The sequence below is a fragment of the Artemia sp. Qi Xiang Cuo genome, chromosome 1 (genome assembly GCF_049724085.1).
Source record: "Artemia sp. Qi Xiang Cuo chromosome 1, ASM4972408v1, whole genome shotgun sequence".
NCBI lineage: Eukaryota > Metazoa > Arthropoda > Branchiopoda > Anostraca > Artemiidae > Artemia > Artemia sp. Qi Xiang Cuo.
The window spans coordinates 55,318,147-55,336,875 of NC_142794.1; the positions used below are offsets into that span (position 1 = coordinate 55,318,147).

Below are 18,729 nucleotides of genomic sequence, written 5' to 3' on the forward strand. Positions count from 1 at the left end.
TCCAGATAGAAAATATGTTTTTGAGGAGGACAATCCCCCACAACCCACAGGGCAAGGGTTTTAAGTTATGCCCTGGGGGCATATAAGGTTTTTATAGAAGGCGTTGTCGTAGAAACTTCAAAAAAGGCTTATTCGATTAGAAATTCAAAGGGCTAATGCCCTTTTTAATAGTCGAAAGTGATTGAAGGGCAATTAGCCCCCCCCCCGCCCATCATTCCCCCAAACACATCCAATCAAAATTTTGAGATAGCCATTTTGTTCAGCGTAGTGATTTCCAGATAGAAAATATGTTTTTGAGGAGGACAATCCCCCGCAACCCTCAGGGCAAGGGTTTTAAGTTATGCCCTGGGGGCATGTAAGGTTTTTATAGAAAGTGTTGTCGTAGAAACTTCAAAAAAGGCTCATTCGATTGGAAATTCAAAGGGCTAGTGTCCTTTTTAATAGTCGAAAGTGATCGGAGGGCAACTAGCCCCACCCACACCCATCATTCCCCCAAACACATCCAATCAAAACTTTGAGATAGCCATTTTGTTCAGCGTAATTGATTTTCACATAGAAAATATGTTTTTGAGGAGGACAATCCCCCACAACCCTCAGGGCAAGGGTTTTAAGTTATGCCCTCGGGGCATATAAGGTTTTTATAGAAGGCGTTGTCGTAGAAACTTCAAAAAAGGCTCATTCGATTGGAAATTCAACGGGTTATGGCTCTTTTTAATTTTTTAAATTTTTTAGATGGTAGCTAGCCCCCTCCCCCCCCCACGCCTAGCCTCCCCACAGACACATCACATCAAAATTTTGAGATATCCATCTTGTTCAGCGTAGTTGATTTCCAGACAGAAAATATGTTTTTGAGGAGGACAATCCCCCACAACCCTTAGGGCAAGGGTTGTAAGTTATGCCCTGGGGGAATATAAAGTTTTTATAGAAAGCGTTGACGTAGAAACTTCAAAACAGGCTCATCCGAATGGAAATTCAAAGGGCTAGTGTACTTTTTAATAGTCTAAAGTGATTGGAGGGCAACTAGCCCCACCCAAGCCCATCATTTCCCCAAACACATCCAATCAAAACTTGGAGATTGCCATTTTGTTCAGCGTAGTTGATTTCCGGAAATAAAATACATTTTTGAGGATGACACTCCCTCACAATCATTTGGGCTATGGTCTTAAGTTATGCCTTGGGTACATAGAAGGTTTTTATAGAAGATGTTGTCGAATACACTTCAAAAAAGGCTCAATCGATTTGAAATTCATACGGCTAGTGCCGTTTTTAATAGTCGAAAGTGATTGGAGGGCAACTCCCCCCCCCCCCACGCCCAACATTCCCCCAAACACATCCAATCAAAATTTTGGGGTAGCCGTTTTGTTAAGCGTAGTTGAATTCCAGATAGAAAATATGTTTTTGAGGAGGACAATCCCCCACAACCCTTAGGGCAAGGGTTTTAAGTTATGCCCTGGGGGCATATAAGGTTTTATAGAATGCGTGATCGTAGAAACTTCAAAAAAGCTCATTCGATTGGAAATTCAAAGGCCTAGTGTCCTTTTTAGTAGTCGAAAGTGATTGGAGGGAAACTAGCCCTACCCATACCCATCAGTCCCACAAACACATCCAATCAACACGGTGAGATAGCTATTTTGTTCAGCGTAGTTGATTTCTAGATAGTAACTATATTTTTGAGGAGGACAATCCCCCACAACCCTCAAGGCAAGGGTTTTAAGTTATGCCCTGGGGGCATACAAGGTTTTTATAGAAGGCGTTGTCGTAGAAACTTCAAAAAAGGCTTATTCGACTGAAAATTCAAAGGGCTAATGTCCTATTTAATACTCGAAAGTGATTGGAGGGCAACTAGCCCCCCCCCACGCCCATCATTTACTCAAAAACATCCAATCACAATTTTGAGATAGCCATTTTGTTCAGTTCAGTTGATTTCTAACTAAAAAATATATTTTTGAGGAGGACACTCCCCCAAAACCCTCAGGGCAAATGTTTTAAATTTTGTCCTGGGGGCATATAAGGTTTTATAGAATGCGTTGTCGTAGAAACTTCAAAAAAGGCTCATTCGATTGTAAATTCAAAGGGCTAGTGTCCTTTTTAATAGTCGAAAGTGATTGGAGGGCAAGTAGCCCCACCCATATCCATCATTCCCCCAAACACATCCAATCAAAACTTTGAGATAGCCATTTTGTTCAGCGTGGTTGATTTCTAGATAGTAAATATGTTTTTGAGGAGGACAATCCCCCACAACGCTCAAGGCAAGGGTTTTAAGTTATGCCCTGAGGGCATAAAAGGTTTTTATAGAAGGCGTTGTCGTAGAAACTTCAAAAAAGGCTTATTCGATTATAAATTCAAAGGGCTAATGCCCTTTTTAATAATCGTAAGTGATTGGAGGGCAACTATCCCCCCCTCCCGCCCATCATTCCCCCAAACACATCAAATCAAAATTTTGAGATTGCCATTTTGTTCACCGTAGTTGATTTCCAGATAGAAAATATGTATTTAAGGAGGAAAATCCCCCCCCCAAAACCCTCAGGGCAAGGGTTTTAATTTATGTCCTGAGGGCATATAAGGTGTTGTCGTAAAAACTTCAAAAAAGGCTCATTCGATTGGAAATTCAAAGGGCCAGTGTCCTTTTTAATAGTCGAAAGTGGTAGGAGGGCAACTAACCCCCCCCCCCCACGCTCATCATTCCCCCAAACACATCCAATCAAAACTTGAGATGGCCATTTTGTTCAGCGTAGTTGATTTCCAGATAGAAAATATGTTTTTGAGGAGGACAATCCCCCACAACCCATAGTGCAAGGGTTTTAAGTTATACCCTGTGGGCATATAAGGTTTTTATAGAAGGCGTTGTCGTAAAAACTTCAAAAAAGGCTTATTCGATTAGAAATTCAAAGGGCTAGTGCCCTTTTTAATCGTCGAAAGTGATTGGAGGGCAATTAGCCCCCCCCCCCATACGCCGCCATCCCCCACACACATCCACTACCTCATTTGCGAGAGACCTGTTGGTAAACATAGTTGATTTCCACATAGAAAATATATTTTTGAGCAGGACACTCCCGCACAACCCTAAGGGCAAGGTTTGTAGGTTATGCCCTGCGGGCATATAAGGTTTTTGTAGAAGGCGTTGTCGTAGAAACTTTGAAAAGGGCTCAATCGATTGGATATTCACAGAGCTAGTGTCCTTTTTAATATTCAAAAGGGAGTTGAGGGAAACTAGCCCCACCTCCACCCATCATTCCCCCAATCCCATCCAATCAAAATTTTTAGATTGCCATTTTGTTCAGATTAGTTGATTTACACATAGAAAATATGTTTTTGAGGAGGACACTCCCCCATAACCCACAGGGCAAGGGTTTTAAGTTAAGCTCTCGGGGCATATAAGGTTTGTATAGAAGGCGTTGTCGTAAAAAGTTCAAAAAATGCTCATTCGATTAGAAATTAAAAGGCCTAGTTCTGTTTATATTAGTCGACAGTGAGTTCAGGGCAATTAGCCCGCCCCAGGCAAATTAGCCCTCCGCAAACATCCAAAGACAATTTACAGTCAACTATTTTGTTGTGCTTAGTTGCTTTTTTGACAGAATATTCATTTTTGATGTGAACAATCCCCCAAAGCATTTGGGGTAAGGATATATTGTTAAGTTCTGGGGGCAAACCAGGTTTTTATAGATGATGTTGTAGTAAAAATTTAAAGACAGGCACCATCAATTTGTCGTTCTATGAACTCGTGCCCTCGCTATTTTCCAAGGATGTTTTAAGTTCAACTCGGCTCCCCCAAGCCCAACATTGCCCCAAACCCATCCAATCAAAACTTTGAGATGGCCATTTTGTTAAGCTTAGTTGATTTCCACAGAGATAATAAGTTATTGAGGAGGAGACTCTCCCACAACCCTTAGGGTACGGGTTTTGAGTTATACCCTGGGGGCAAATAAGCTTTTATAGAATGCGGTTTCGTAGAAACTACAAAAAAGGCATATTTGATTGGAAATTCAAAGGGCTAGTGACCTTTTGAATAGTCGACAATTATTGGAGGGCAACTAGCCCCCCCCCCCCGCCCCTCCTTTCCCCCAACACAACCAAAACAAATTTTGAGATAGTAATTTTGTTAAGAGTAGTTGATTTCCAGATAGAAAATATGTTTTTGAGGAGGACAATCCCCCACAACCCTTAGGGCAAGGGTTTTAAGTTATGCCCTGGGGGCATATAAGGTTTTATAGAATGCGTGATCGTAGAAACTTCAAAAAATGCTCATTCGATTGAAAATTCAAAGGGCTAGTGTCCTTTTCAATAGTCGAAAGTGATTGGAGGGCAACTAGCCCCCCACATCCATCATTCCCCCAAACACATCCAATCAAAATTTTGAGATAGCCATTTTGTTCAGCGTAGTTGATTTCCAGATAGTAAATATATTTTTGAGGAGGACAATCCCCCACAACGCTCAAGGCAAGGGTTTTAAGTTATGCCCTGGGGGCATAAAAGGTTTTTATAGAAGGCGTTGTCTTAGAAACTTCAAAAAAGGCTTATTCGATTAGAAATTCAAAGGGCTAGTGCCCTTTTTAATAATCGTAAGTGATTTGAGGGCAACTAGCCCCCCCCCCCTCCCGCCCATCATTCCCCCAAACACATCCAATCAAAATTTTGAGATAGCCATTTTGTTCACCGTAGTTCATTTCCAGATAGAAAATATATTTTTGAGGAGGACAATCCCCCACAACCCTTAAGACAAGGGTTTTAAGTTATGCCCTGGGGGTATATAAGGTTTTTATAGACGGCGTTGTCTTATAAACTTCAATACAGGCACATTCGATTGGAAATTCAAAGGGCTAGTGCTCTTTTTAATAGTCAAAAGTGATTGGAGGGCAAATAGCCCCCCCCCCATGCCCATCATTCCCCCAAACACATTCAATCAAAACTTTGAGATTGTCATTTTATTCAGCGTAGTTGATTTCCAGATAGAAAATATATTTTTGAGGAGGACAATCCCCCGCAACCCTCAGTGCAAGGGTTTTAAGTTATGCCCTGGGGGCATATAAGGTTTTTATAGAAGGCGTTGTCGTAGAAACTTCAAAAAAGGCTCATTCGATTAGAAATTCAAAGGGCTAATGCCCTTTTTAATAGTCGAAAGTGATTGAAAGGCAACTAGCCCCCCCCCCCACGCCCAATATTCCCCCAAACATATCCAAACAAAATTTTGAGATAGCCATTTTGTTCAGCGTAGTTGATTTCCACATAGAAAATATATTTTTGAGGAGGACACTCCCGCACAGCCCTCTGGGAAGTGGTTGCAAGTTTTGTCCTGTGGGCATATGATTGTATCGTTTAAAGTAGTGCTATGGAAACTTCAAAACTTTTTCATTAGGGTGAAAATTGAAAGAGCTTGTGCTTTTTTCAGGGGTTGAAAGTGATTTGAGAACCCGTAACCCACCTCACACCCATCATTCCCCCGAACACATCCAATCAAAATTTTGAGATAGCCATTTTGTTCAGCATAGTTGATTTTTAGATAGAACATATGTTTTTGAGGAGGACAATCCCCCACAACCCTCAGGGCAAGGGTTTTAAGTTATGCCCTCGGGGCATATAAGGTTTTTATAGAAGGCGTTGTCGTAGAAACTTCAAAAAAGGCTTATTCGATTGGAAATTCAAAGGGCTAGTGCCCTTTTTAATAGTCGAAAGTGATTGGAGGGCAACTAGCCCGCCCCACTCCGATCATTCCCCCAAACACATCCAATCAAAATTTTGAGATAGCCATTTTATTCAGAGCAGTTGATTTCCAGATAGAAAATATGTTTTTGAGGAGGACAATCCCCCACAACCCTTAGGGCAAGGGTTTTAAGTTATGCCCTGGGGGCATATAAGGTTTTATAGAATGCGTTGTCGTAGAAACTTCAAAAAAGGCTCATTTGATTGAAAATTCAAAGGGCTAGTTTCCTTTTAATAGTCGAAAGTGATTAGAGGGCAAGTAGCCCCACCCACACCCATCATTCCCCCAAACACATCCAATCAAAACTTTGATAGCCATTTTGTTTCGCGTAGTTGATTTTCAGATAGAAAATATATCTTTTGAGGAGGACACTCCCCCGCAACCCTCAAGGCACGGGTTTTAAGTTATACCTGGGGGCATATAAGGTTTTTATAGAAGGCGTTGTGGTAGAAACTTCAAAAAAGGTTCATTCGATTGGAAATTCAAAGGGATAGTGCCCTTTTTAAAAGTCGAAAGTGATTCGAGGGAACTACCCCCCCCCCCACGCTCATCATTCCCCCAAACACATCCAATCAAAACTTGAGATGGCCATTTTGTTCAGCGTAGTTGATTTCCAGATAGAAAATATGTTTTTGAGGAGGACAATCCCCCACAACCCTCAGGGCAAGGGTTTTAAGTTATGCGCTGGGGGCATATAAGGTTTTTATAGAAGGCGTTGTCTTAGAAACTTCAAAAAAGGCTTATTCGATTAGAAATTCAAAGGGCTAATGCCCTTTTTAATAGTCGAAGTGATTGAAGGGCAACTAGCCCCCCCCCCTCACGCCCACCATTCCCCCAAACGCATCCAATCAAAATTTTGAGATAGCCATTTTGTTCAGCGTAGTTGATTTCCAGATAGAAAATATGTTTTTGAGCAGGACAATCCCCCGCAACCCTTAGGGCAAGGGTTTTAAGTTATGTCCTGGGGGCATATAAGGTTTTTATAAAAGGTATTGTCGTAGAAACTTAAAAACAGGATCATTCGATTTGATATTCATAATGCTCGTGCCGTTCTTAATAGTCGAAAGTAATTGTAGGTCAACTAGCCCCCCCCACTCCCATCATTCCCCAAAACCCATCCAATCAAAATTTTGAGATAGCCATTTTGTTCAGCTTAGTTGATTTTTAGATAGAACATATGTTTTTGAGGAGGACACTACCCCCCAACCCACAGGGCACGGGTTTTAAGTTATGCCCAGGGGGAATATAAGCTTTTATAGAATGCGTTGTCGTAGAAACTTCAAAAAAGGCTCATTCGATTGAAAATTCAAAGGGCTAGTGTCCTTTTTAATAGTCGAAAGTGATTGGAGGGCAAGTAGCCCTACCCACATCCATCATTCCCCCAAACACATCCAATCAAAACTTTGAGATGGCCATTTTGTTCAGCGTAGTTGATTTCCAGATAGTAAATATGTTTTTGAGGAGGGCAATCCCCCACAACGCTCAGGGCAAGGGTTTTAAGTTATGCCCTGGGGGCATATAAGGTTTTTATAGAAGGTGGTGTCGTAGAAACTTCAAAAAAGGCTCATTCGATTGGAAATTCCGAGGGCTAGTGCCCTTTGCAATAGTCGAAAGTGATTTGAGGGCAACTAACCCCCCTCTCACGCTCACCTTTTCCCTAAACACATCCAATCGAAATTTTAAGACAACCGTTTTATTAAACGTAGTTTCAAGTTCTGGAAATTAGGTCTTTGAGGATTACAACTCCCGCAAAGTCCTCAGGGCAAGGGTTATAATTTAAGGATTCTCTGAATCCTTCATATTATTTCTTATGGAAGGGATGCTTGTATAAACTTTAGAGAGGGCTCATTTGATTGAAAATTGAAAGTTCTTGTTCACTTTTTAAGAGTCAAAAGAGATTGAAGGGCAACTAGCCCCTCTACCTCCTCCATGCCCTAAATGCATCAGATAAAAATTTTGAGATAGAGATTTTGTTAAAATAGTTCAAAGTTCTGATAACAAAAAACTCCGGTGTCGACACAGCCCACCAGGGCCCAGGGGTAGGCGTTGTAAGCAATGCCCTGGGGCATAACTTATTAAAGGGGTTTATAACTTATGGGAAGGGGTTTTGTATGAGAAGAACACATAGGAAATCTATCATGATTATCCAATTATAAGGTTAAAATACATACTCTGTGATACATGCAAAATTGTTTTGGCACACAAATTCCTATTAAGGTCAATTCCAAACAGTCGTGATCTCTTTGTGTCAGCAAGTGAAATGGTCTAAACCCCCTTATTGGAGCTATTTTTTCAATCCATTCATTATTGTGAATAGCTGTCCACAAGTTATGCAAGCTGTCTATTGTTCATATATAAGGTTTTTATCAAAGAGGTAATCGTATAGACTTTGAAAAAAGCCTCATTCGATTTAAATTGAAAGTTCCAGATCCGTTTTTTAAAGTCAAGAATAATTGGACAGTAAGAACCCCCCCATGCCATAAAAACTTGAAACTTTTTGCAATCAAAAACGAACAAAAATTAATTAAAAAAAACTTTCCTAAAAATAAGTTTTTCAAAGAAAGGTAAAGGCCATTTGAAACTTAAGATCATCAGATACAAATACCTCTTAAAATTCAAACTCAATACGACCAAAAATCACTCTTAAAGAATAAATGAAACCCAAAACGAACAGAAATTAAATAAACAATCATAGCAAAAAACATACAACAAGTAATAATATAAATGAATAAATAGATCTTAAAGCGAGTAATGCTTAGATTGAATATGAAAATCAAGCTTAAAACGAAAACAAATATTTTGCTATTAAAGTATAAATGAAACTTAAAACGAACAGAAATTAAATAAACAATCAATGCGAACAAACATACAATATATATTAATGTAAATGAATAAATAAATCTTAAAACGAGTGAAACTTAATTGAATATGCAAATCAAGTTTGAATCGAATAAAAATAACTATAAACAAGAGTTAGGGTATCGTCTCACTGCAGAAGCCTAAAACCTACTGCGTCATTGGCGCTTTACTGAAAACAATTCTTTGAAATATTTTCACTTTTTTAACTTTTAAAAATCAATAACTACTTAATATATTAGGGAATAAATATCAGCATATGTATATTAAATTGACAATGTACATTTATTTCAGTAAACTCATTTGAATTTTTTTCAGTAAAATACAAATTGTATTCTGGGTTTTGGAAAGCAAAGGTACTTTAAACCCTTCTCACATTAACCTATGCTCGTTTCGAGTTTGACTCTAATATTTATTTTAATTTTTGTTCGTTTTGGGTTTCATTTATTTATTAATACTGATTTGGGGTAGTTGTATGCTTGGTAGATTATATGATAGTCCGGACGCCAGGTGTTGAAAATGTGAACCACACCACGACGGAATGGGGCTGCTACGAGAATTAGCCTACCCTGCACCCCCTAAATTGACCATGCGGATTGAAAAATACCAATGGCACTTGCTTGAGAAGCGCCAATGACGCAGTAGGTTTTAGGCTTCTGCAGTGAGACGATACCCAAACTCTTGTTTGTAGTTATTTTTATTCGATTCAAACTTGATTTGCATATTCAATTTAAGTTTCACTCGTTTTAAGATTTATTTATTCATTTACATTAACATATATTGTATGTTTGTTCGCATTGATTGTTTATTTAATTTCTGTTCGTTTTAATTTTCATTTATACTTTAATAGCAGAATATTTGTTTTCGTTTTAAGCTTCATTTTCGTAGTCAATCCAAGCATTACTCGCTTTAAGATCTATTCATTCATTTATAATATTGCTCGTTGTATGTTTTTTGCTTTGATTGTTTATTTAATTTCTGTTCGTTTTGGGTTTCATTTATTCTTTAATAGTAATTTCTAGTGGTTTTGAGTTTGAATTTTAACAGGTATTTGTATATCCTGAGCTTAAGTTTAAAATGGTCTTTACTTTTCTTTGAAAAACGTATTTTTCGAAAAGTTTTTTTTTAATTAATCAAGCGGAAAAAACAACAATATTAATTACATCATAACCAGCCTCAAGGATAAATATCTCAAATGCCAGCTAAAGCATTCATAAAAGCCCAACCAACTAACCCTCCTAGTGCTTCATTTCTTTTTTTACACATACTTCCGAAATTTACTAGGGCTATATTACTGACCATGAGATATTAACCTTTCGGGCAGAAAAAAAACTCAATCAGCAAAGTTTTAGAACTCTGACTAGAATGATTAATTGGTCATTTTACTACCCTGTCTTCCGGGCCCTTAACAAATGGGACAACTTTTTAATTGACTTTCTGGGTGTCTAGTCAATGTTCACCTGCTGGGTGTCTAGCCAATCAAACCACATCATGTTAACAAAAAGCCGGGTTACAACACCATCTAATGAAAATCGTTCGGGCAGCATCTTTGGTAACATAAACGTCAATCCTTTATATTTAGATTTAGAACGCTGGAATAGCTTAAAACACTAAAATAAAATACCTACCTCGATTCAAGCTGAGACGCCAAGGCACATTTGCAATAAGGTTCGCAATAAGTAACCGCTTGATTTTGCTGAATATCAACTTTCATTGATGACATGTTATTTTCGCCGATGAACCCATACAAAAAGGCCCAAAGACTCTGAACAGTTCTTCTATAACGCGTAGATAAGGCTTTCAACGATATCTCTGATATGTTAGATGATTGTGAGATTCTCTTGCTAGCCAATTGCCCTATAGTGATTAATTGGGAAACACCAAGACTTGTGAGATCATTTAATGAGCACTTTGAACTAAAAATAATAAAAGTAATATAAAAACTAGGTCAGATGCAAATATTTGACTAGATGCAGTTAACAGAAGCTTTGATTAGAGGGTTCAGGGATGTTCTCAATGCGAGATGAACCATTTCAAGCATATTAACAAGTGGGGTATTCGTAATCTTATGGCTTTGTGAGAACTATGTTTGTAGCATTTCCTATAAACGGGTCCCTAGTTGTTAGTTAATTGATAAAAGCTGACTAATCAAACAAATTCTTCACTTCTGAAAAAAAAATTTTAATGGTTATAAATTATAGCGAAGAAAGAATCTTATTATTAGACGATATTATTTCCGAAGTCCGGTTGAAGCAAACAACAAATAAAAATAACAGAAATCAACACATATGGAATAAAAAGTAACTCAAGCAAAGAACAAACAAGGAAAGATCTTTTTAAAACATATATCTAGAGAATAGTCCTAGTGTTAAAACCAGAGATGGCAAGTTAAAGAAGATAAATCATAGGCAGTGCAATAGCGCTGCCTAGGTAAAGAACGATGTTGGCACAATGTATTATTATTTTTTTTTTGGATTTAGACCATGGCAATTTGTATCAAAGAAGTTGTTGCAGAAACTTCGAAAAAGGCTCATTTGATTGGAAATTCAAAGGGCTAGTGCTCTTTTTAATAGTCGAAAGTGATTGGAGGGCAACTAACCCCCCTTTAACACCCACCATTTCCCAAAACACATTCAATCAAAGTTTTGAGACAGACATTTTGTTCAACGTAGTTGAAAGTTCTGAAAATTGAGTCTCTGAGGATGACAATCCCCCCCAGAGCCCTCAGGGCAAGGGTTGTAAGTTATGCCCTGGGGGGCATACAAGGTTTTTATAGAAGACGTTGTCGTAAAAACTTCAAAAATGGCTCATTCAATTGGCAATTGAAACCGCTAGTGCCCTTTTTAATAGTTGAAAGTGATTGGAGGGCAACTAACCCTTCTCTCACGCCCACCGATTCCCAAAACAAATGCAATCAAAATTTTGAGATCCTTTTTTCTCAACGTAGTTGAAAGTTCTGAAAATTTTGTCTTTAAAGATGATAACCCCCCACAGAGCCCTCAGGGCAAGGGTTGTATGTTATGCCCTAGGGCATATAAGGTTTTAATAGAAAGAGTTGTCGTAGAAACTTCATACAGGGCTCGTTCGATTGGAAATTGAAAGGGCTATTGCCCTTTTTAATAGTCGAAAGCGACTGGAGGGCAACTAGCCCTCCTCTCACGCCCACCATTTCCTCAAGCACATCCAATCAAAATTTTGAGATAGCCGTTCTGTTCAACGTAGTTGAAAATTCTGGAAATTATGTCTTTGAGGATGACAAACCCCCCACACCCCTCCGGGCAAGGGTGTAGGTTATGCCCTGGGGGCATATAAGGTTTTTATAACTAGTGTTCTCGTAGAAACTTCAAAAAGGGCTCATTCAATTGGAAATTGAAAGGGCTGGTGCCCTTTTTAATAGTCGAAAGTAATTAGAAGGTAACTAATCTCCCTCTCACGCCCACCATTTCCCCAAACACATCCAATCAAAATTTTAAGATAGCTATTTTGTTCAACGTAGTTGAAAGTTCTCGAAATTAAGTCTTTCGGGATGACAACCCACCCACAGCCCTCAGGGTAAGGGTTGTAAGTCATGCCTTGGGGGCATATGAGGTTTCTTATAGAAAGGGTCGTCACAAAGCTTCAAAAACGGCTCATTCGATTGGAAACTGAAAGGGCTTGTGCCATTTTTAATAGTAGAAAGTGATTGGAGGGCCACTAGCCCCCCTCTCACGCGCACCATTTGCAAAAGCCACAATATAATTTGTACTTTACTGAAAAAATGCTTTTAATTGTTTTCGTTTTTATAACTTTAAGAAATCAAACATCAACATATGTTTATTGAACTGACAATGCACATTTTTTTCAGTAAATTCATTTTGAATTTTTTTCAGTAAAGTACAAATTATATTCTGGCTTTTAGAAAGCATAGGGTTTTATAACCCTACTCATATTAATTTATGTTCGTTTTGAGTTTGACTCAGTTATTTATTTTAATTTCTGTTTGTTTTGGGTCTCATTTATTTATTGATACTGATTTGGGGTAGTTTTATGTTTCGTAGATTATTTGATTCTCTTTTTGTTCATTTTTGGTTTAATGGAGTTCTTTACTTTTTTTTGAAAAACTTATTTTGTGGAAAAAGTTTTTTTAATTAATAGGAGGTAAAGAAGATAAGTGGCAATATATTAAAAAAAATTGACCAGTTATTGGAGCAGCAACAAATCTATATATGCGTCAAATCGGCATTTTATTAATTTGTCATTTAACTGTATCAGCTTCTCCTAGCTTTTTCATTCCTCTGAAATTTTTTGTTCTTATTAAACCCCTAAAATACAATGAAAGTATTAAACAATGAAAGGGTCATAAACCACTAGGAATCGCATATCAGAATTTACCGAAAAATTAGTTACCCTCCTCCAGATTTCTTCTTTCTCCCTTTATTTCACATCTTAGCCTGTATTAGCAAGTTACATATTTTATCATGTCTCTATTTGTATGATTTCCCTTCTTTTTGCATGTATGAATACTATTTTTCAAACTTAAAACGAAACGAGATTACTATTAATGTATAAGTGAAACACAAAACAAACAGAAATTAAAATGAAAAATAAAGTCAAACTTTAACGAAAAGAGATTACCACCAAGCAGAAATAAGCTCAGCATCAGATCTACAAACGGCGTTCATACACCACGCAACTCCTGGAAGTGATTAGCAAATGAAGAAGTTTTATTTAATTGTATTTATATTGATTTTTCCAAATATTTGACAAAATTTACATTCAACTTTTGATCAAGAAATGTCATTTATGTGTAACTGGCCCACGAACTGAAGCATGGATAGCATATTACCTTACAAATAGAACCCAAGAAGTTGCAATAGGAGATGCTTTGTCATCCCTTATGCCTGTGATAAGTAGATAAGCAAGGTGTTGTCTTGTGTCGGTACTCTTCGGCCTTTTTATTAATAATTTGAAACATGTTATGAAAGACTCGACAATGAAAACGTTCGCAAATGACGAAAAGGAATATAGTCCAGGAAGGGAACGGTTTGACCGGGTACAAATTGTAAGAGAAAAGATTCTTTCACTGCCCGACTCAAAAAAATGTGCTGATTCCAAATATAAAAAGTTGGCTCATCTATCTGTTTTATAAATATTTTTTTTAGGTTGAGGTTGATTTTGAGGGGGTGAATTTCGTGTTTCATATATAGGCATACAACAACAAAATTGATGTCTAGAATAGTGTAATAGGTCACGGTGATTATGAAAATCCCTTTTATTTGAACGTAAAATTAAAACTTAGGTTTTTTGAGTTTGAGGTTGATTTTAAGAAGCTGAAATTCGTACTTCCAAGTAAAGGCGTACAACAACAAAAAATTATGTCTAGAATAGGGTATTAGATCAAGATGATCATGAAAATCACCTTGATATGAACGTAAAACTAAAAATCAGATTTTTTTAGATTGATTTTGAGGAGGTGAATTCGTTTTTACGTATAAAGGCGTACAGCAACGACATTGATGTCTAGAATAGGGTACTAGATCACGGTGATTATAGAAATCACCTTTATTTGAACGTGAAATTAAAACTCATTTACATATTCCACTAGTGTGAAACCACGCTTAATCTGAAAGAAACCGGTCTTAAAATGTAGAATGACAACTATCACCCAGTTCGATGCTTTAACTAACGATTAAAAAATTCTCGACTTTTTAGTTATATAATATACAAATGGTATAAAAAATCGAAATATCAATATTCGTAGATCTTCGTTATCTTCCAGATCATCAGCTCCGAGAAACTCAGTAGTAACACAGTTAGCACAAATTGTTCCCTTGCAAGGTCCATAGGCCCCGGTGCATTTCGCGTCATTTCTTTTGCAAGTGCATCGCATATTTGAGTAGTCTGTTTTGCAGTTACAGTGAAAAACTGCAAGGAGAGAGTTGTGGGCAGCTGGGAGTTCACCAAAATAGGGCAATATAGTCCATTTTGAATTACCCAACCGAACTGGGTAGGGTCAAGATTGCATCTCAGGGTGAACCATGATCTAACTTGCAAATAAAAAGCAGGTGCTGTAACTTTCTCGATTAATTTGGGATAACAAAACTGATTGAGGGTTGAAATTGAACCTGGGCACTTATATATAAGCATCATTGCTTTCTCCCCAGTCGCTGAAATCTATTGCTTGGTAAATAAAGGCTCCATCGAAACTTTAGCGGAATCGTAACACTCATTGTTTTTTTATCCGAAGCCGTAGTCCCGCTGACTTCCCAATGCCGTAGATATGAGAACTTGAATCGCACCCAAGGAAGGCGTGAACATACAGGATTGTCCTACATATACGAGATCCAAGTTGAGTTTCGTTGCATTTACATACGAAATTCTATTCTTTGAGATTCCGGCTAAAGGCTCAGAGTAAACGTAGATCGCTTGGCTACCTGTCTGGGCTTGATAACACAGGAGTATAAACAGATCTGTGTCGTCTCCAACCAGGACAGTAGGTATAAAAGAAGCAGACCGAACTACAGTTAGAATATTGAGAAGATAAGGGTCACCTTCTGCCTAGTATACCTGGCACTCAGCTTTGGTCAGGTACTCACTGGTCATGGCTATGATTGCTTGCTTATTCTTGAAGTTGCTTAGAACCACTTCCATCTTTGTAGAACAGACCATATTTCTGTTAAAATTGATCTGCGGGCACGATCGTAACCCTTTCCGTCTCTATTCGGTGATATCTTTGATTGAAGGTGCTTGGTTGCATCCGTTGAAAACCACCAACGTCCATTGCAACCCGTATTTCCTTGCAACGTAGTCAGCTTACTTCCGGCAGATACTATCAGAAGTTGAGTCATTTTCCCAAGGGATTCACTGAAGCAATACCCCACCATCGATAACTATATGCTTGTCACTGATATCTTTGACAAAGTCTTCAGTTTTTGGCTGCTGCTCTGCAACTAGACGCCACATCGCATAGGTGAGGGCAGGCTTATCGGCTAATCGTGGAAGTCCGTTTGTTTCAACAAGTGACGGAGGCAGCGAGCACTATTAATACTCAAAGTATGACTCCAAATTATCGTCACTATTTCCAGCGATTATCACCAGCCGCTGAAACATTAATGCTGATTCAACTGCAATTGACTGTCCATTAATAACTGGTGCAGCTTTATTAGCAAGGGTTACGGCCACCAATTTTTTCTTAAATGTGTACGTGTTGACGTTTTTCCTTGTCATGCTATCCATGATTTCTTGTCCGATGGATCTAGCTGTGTCGACGTTGAATTTTCATGAGCCGTAACTCCAGAAGTAATGTTTCACAAGCTTGGGTCTTCTGCGAAAGGGGAATTCTCAGCAAGAAAGCAAACAAGCTTGCTAGTGTCATGGTTATCGTGTTCAATCCTCGACTCTGTAACTTTTTTGTGCTTTTTGCTTGTATCGTATTGGACCTTAGCAAAATTTTGTATCGACAAATTAATTGCACTAAAAGTTGGTGCTGAAAGTAACCAAGTCAGCCTCTGTAACTCATTCATGCCGCTTCCCCTTGTAAGACCACGGTAAGTTTTCAACGAGCGCATTAGTACCTGCTCAATGACTAAATCTGACGACCGATCCGCTAAAAAAATTTCGGATCTGCGGATAACATATCTTCCGTTCTAAAATTGTCAAACACGTCGGGATTGGTAGTTTCCAGCTGTTTCATGTTTTGCAAGTACACCCTGGCAAACTTCTCATATAGGAAGTGTTTGGACGCTGCAAAATAAGGCAACATAGCTTCAACTGCCAGAAGATGAAGATCCCAGTTCCCCGTACGGTCTGCTTGGATAAACTTCTTCAGTATGTCTAACGTTTCCATATATTGTATCCAAAGTTTTGCCATACGCAACCTTTTCGAAAGTGACTGTTTAAGAAACGAAAATTTTTTGGCGACTTCTGCCAAGAACAGATTTTCCTCTACACTTTGTATGTCTGTATGACCTTCCAGTGCACCAAGAGAAATAGTAAAGAACTCCTTAAACGCGTAAGAGGTACTGAATAGTTTTTCCATATCTGCTGAATCAGCACCATCTTAGTGCCGTAAAGCAAAGTGAAGAAAAGCGATTTCAGTGCCCAGTCAATCAGTATGTGTCCCCGAAAAGCTCTGGAATAAGCTTTCCCAGAAATGATATGTTGAACAGCATTTGGCGCATAAATTATTTTCAATGTCTTTTGAAGTCCAACATCTGATCTGCCCAACAGCCCCAAGGTAACTCATGAGTGTGTGGAAACCACCCAGCCGAAGGACAATTTTTTGATAGGACTTGCATCAATCTCGGCAGAGATAATAGTAAGAGCTATCCAGTAAAGTGGCTGATCAAAGGTCAGTACTGGGAGTCACACGGTATCTGGAACACTGTTGGCAAACAAAGCTGTGTGTACAGTAGATACAACTGGGGTCACTTGGTCTCATATCTATCATGGGAATGAAGAGAATGGAGGATTTCCCTGTATAAGAGTCTGACTGCGTATCAGCATACAGCTCACTCATAGCTCATTGCCAGCTAGACAAGGGCGCAGGAAAAAGTCTGGACATCTTTCACTGCAAGTCTCAATATTTTGAGGCATCCAGAATTGAAACTCGTTGTAGCGGATCGTGAATAAGGTTAGGTTGCCCTAGTGTCTGCCTGAGATACTTAATGGGAATTCGGTTCGGTTCAGTTATCTGCCTAGACATAACAAACTTTCTTCTCTCTAGTACTGTCGAAGACCTCAATAGTGGCGTCACAGAAACAATTATGCCCATGCCGTGAAAACTGGCGTTACCATCAAGGGTACAGACGTTGTGGTCAACGTTATCAGCTATGTGTTGCATGTAAAAAGTTCCTTCCGGTCCTTCTATGTTTGTGCTGTCAGAAACCGCAGCGTTACGCCTGAAGAGCTTCGTCTCGTAATATGATGAGCTGAAACCCGTAGCATTGAACATATTAATTAGAAAGCAGCTGCTAAACTGAGAGAGAGAGAGAGAGAGAGAGAGAGAGAGAGAGAGAGAGAGAGAGAGAGAGAGAGAGAGAGAGAGAGAGAGAGAGAGAGAGGGGGGGGCATGCGTGATCTGGCAAGGTCAGATTAAGCATGGTTTAATACAAATGGAATATTTACATGGAAGTATTAATTTTACGTTCAAATAAAGGTGATTTTCATAATCACCGTGATCTGGTACCCTTTTCTAGACACAAATTTTGTTGATGTACGCCTTTATATGTAAAAATGAATTCACCTCCTCAAAATCAACCTCAACCCCTCAAAAGACCTAATTTTTAGTTTTACGTTCATATTAAATGATTTTCATAATCACCGTGATCTAATACCCTATTCCAGACATAAATTTTGTTGTTGTACGCATTTACATGGAAGCACGAATTTCACCTTCTTAACATCAACCTCAAAAAACCTAAGTTTTAATTTTATGTTCAAATAAAAGAGATTTTCATAATCACCATGACCTATTACACTATTCTAGACATCAAATTTGTTGTTGTACGCCTATATATGAAACACGAAATTCACCCCCTCAAAATCAGCCTCAACCTAAAAAAACACAGAATTTGTGAAACATTCAAATGAGCCAACTTTGTATATTTGGAATCAGCACATTTTTTTAGTCAGGTAGTCAAAGAATCTTTTCTCTTGCAAATTATTCCCGATTAAGTCACTTTTTTCACACACTTCCTGGGCTAATATAGATCAGTTATAAATGCGCATTTTTCGCAACTTCAGGGACGATTTCAACTCTCTAGGTAGGTTGTGTAATTCAAACTCTATGTTTATTAACGAAACTAAGTGCAATTGTATGCATTGTTTGCGCAAACTCTTTTAATATTATCATTATTTCAGTTATGGTGGCAATCTCAAGTATGGAGTATTTTCGAGACCTTGGGGTTTGGTTCGACTCGAGTCTGAAGTTTGATAAACATGCTTCAGATGTTCCCGCCGGGCAAAGTACCAATTAATACGTCTAAGACGCACCTTCTCTAAGCTTGAGGTTCGTTTCAATGGCGTCACTTTATGTGTCAACTGCACGTCCAATACTTGAGTATTGCTCATCAGTAAGGTATCCTCTTAATAGGAGAGACAGGGCAAGAGACGAGAAAGGTCAACAGAGGGCCACCAAACTCACACCTTACCTGACATGTCTACCATAACAAATGGAGAGACTGTAGTTACCTAGT

At 38.5% G+C, this 18,729-nt stretch overlaps 1 protein-coding gene across 1 annotated transcript in view; it reads right to left on the bottom strand.

Moving 5' to 3' along the window:
• LOC148956496 (2-phosphoxylose phosphatase 1) overlaps window positions 1–18,729 on the bottom strand; it is an 86,729-nt gene that overhangs the window by 18,536 nt on the left and 49,464 nt on the right. The window contains exon 4 of the mRNA XM_089108372.1: window positions 10,183–10,470. Coding sequence (XP_088964498.1) covers window positions 10,183–10,470 — 288 coding nt within the window. The remainder of the gene's footprint in view (window positions 1–10,182; window positions 10,471–18,729) is intronic.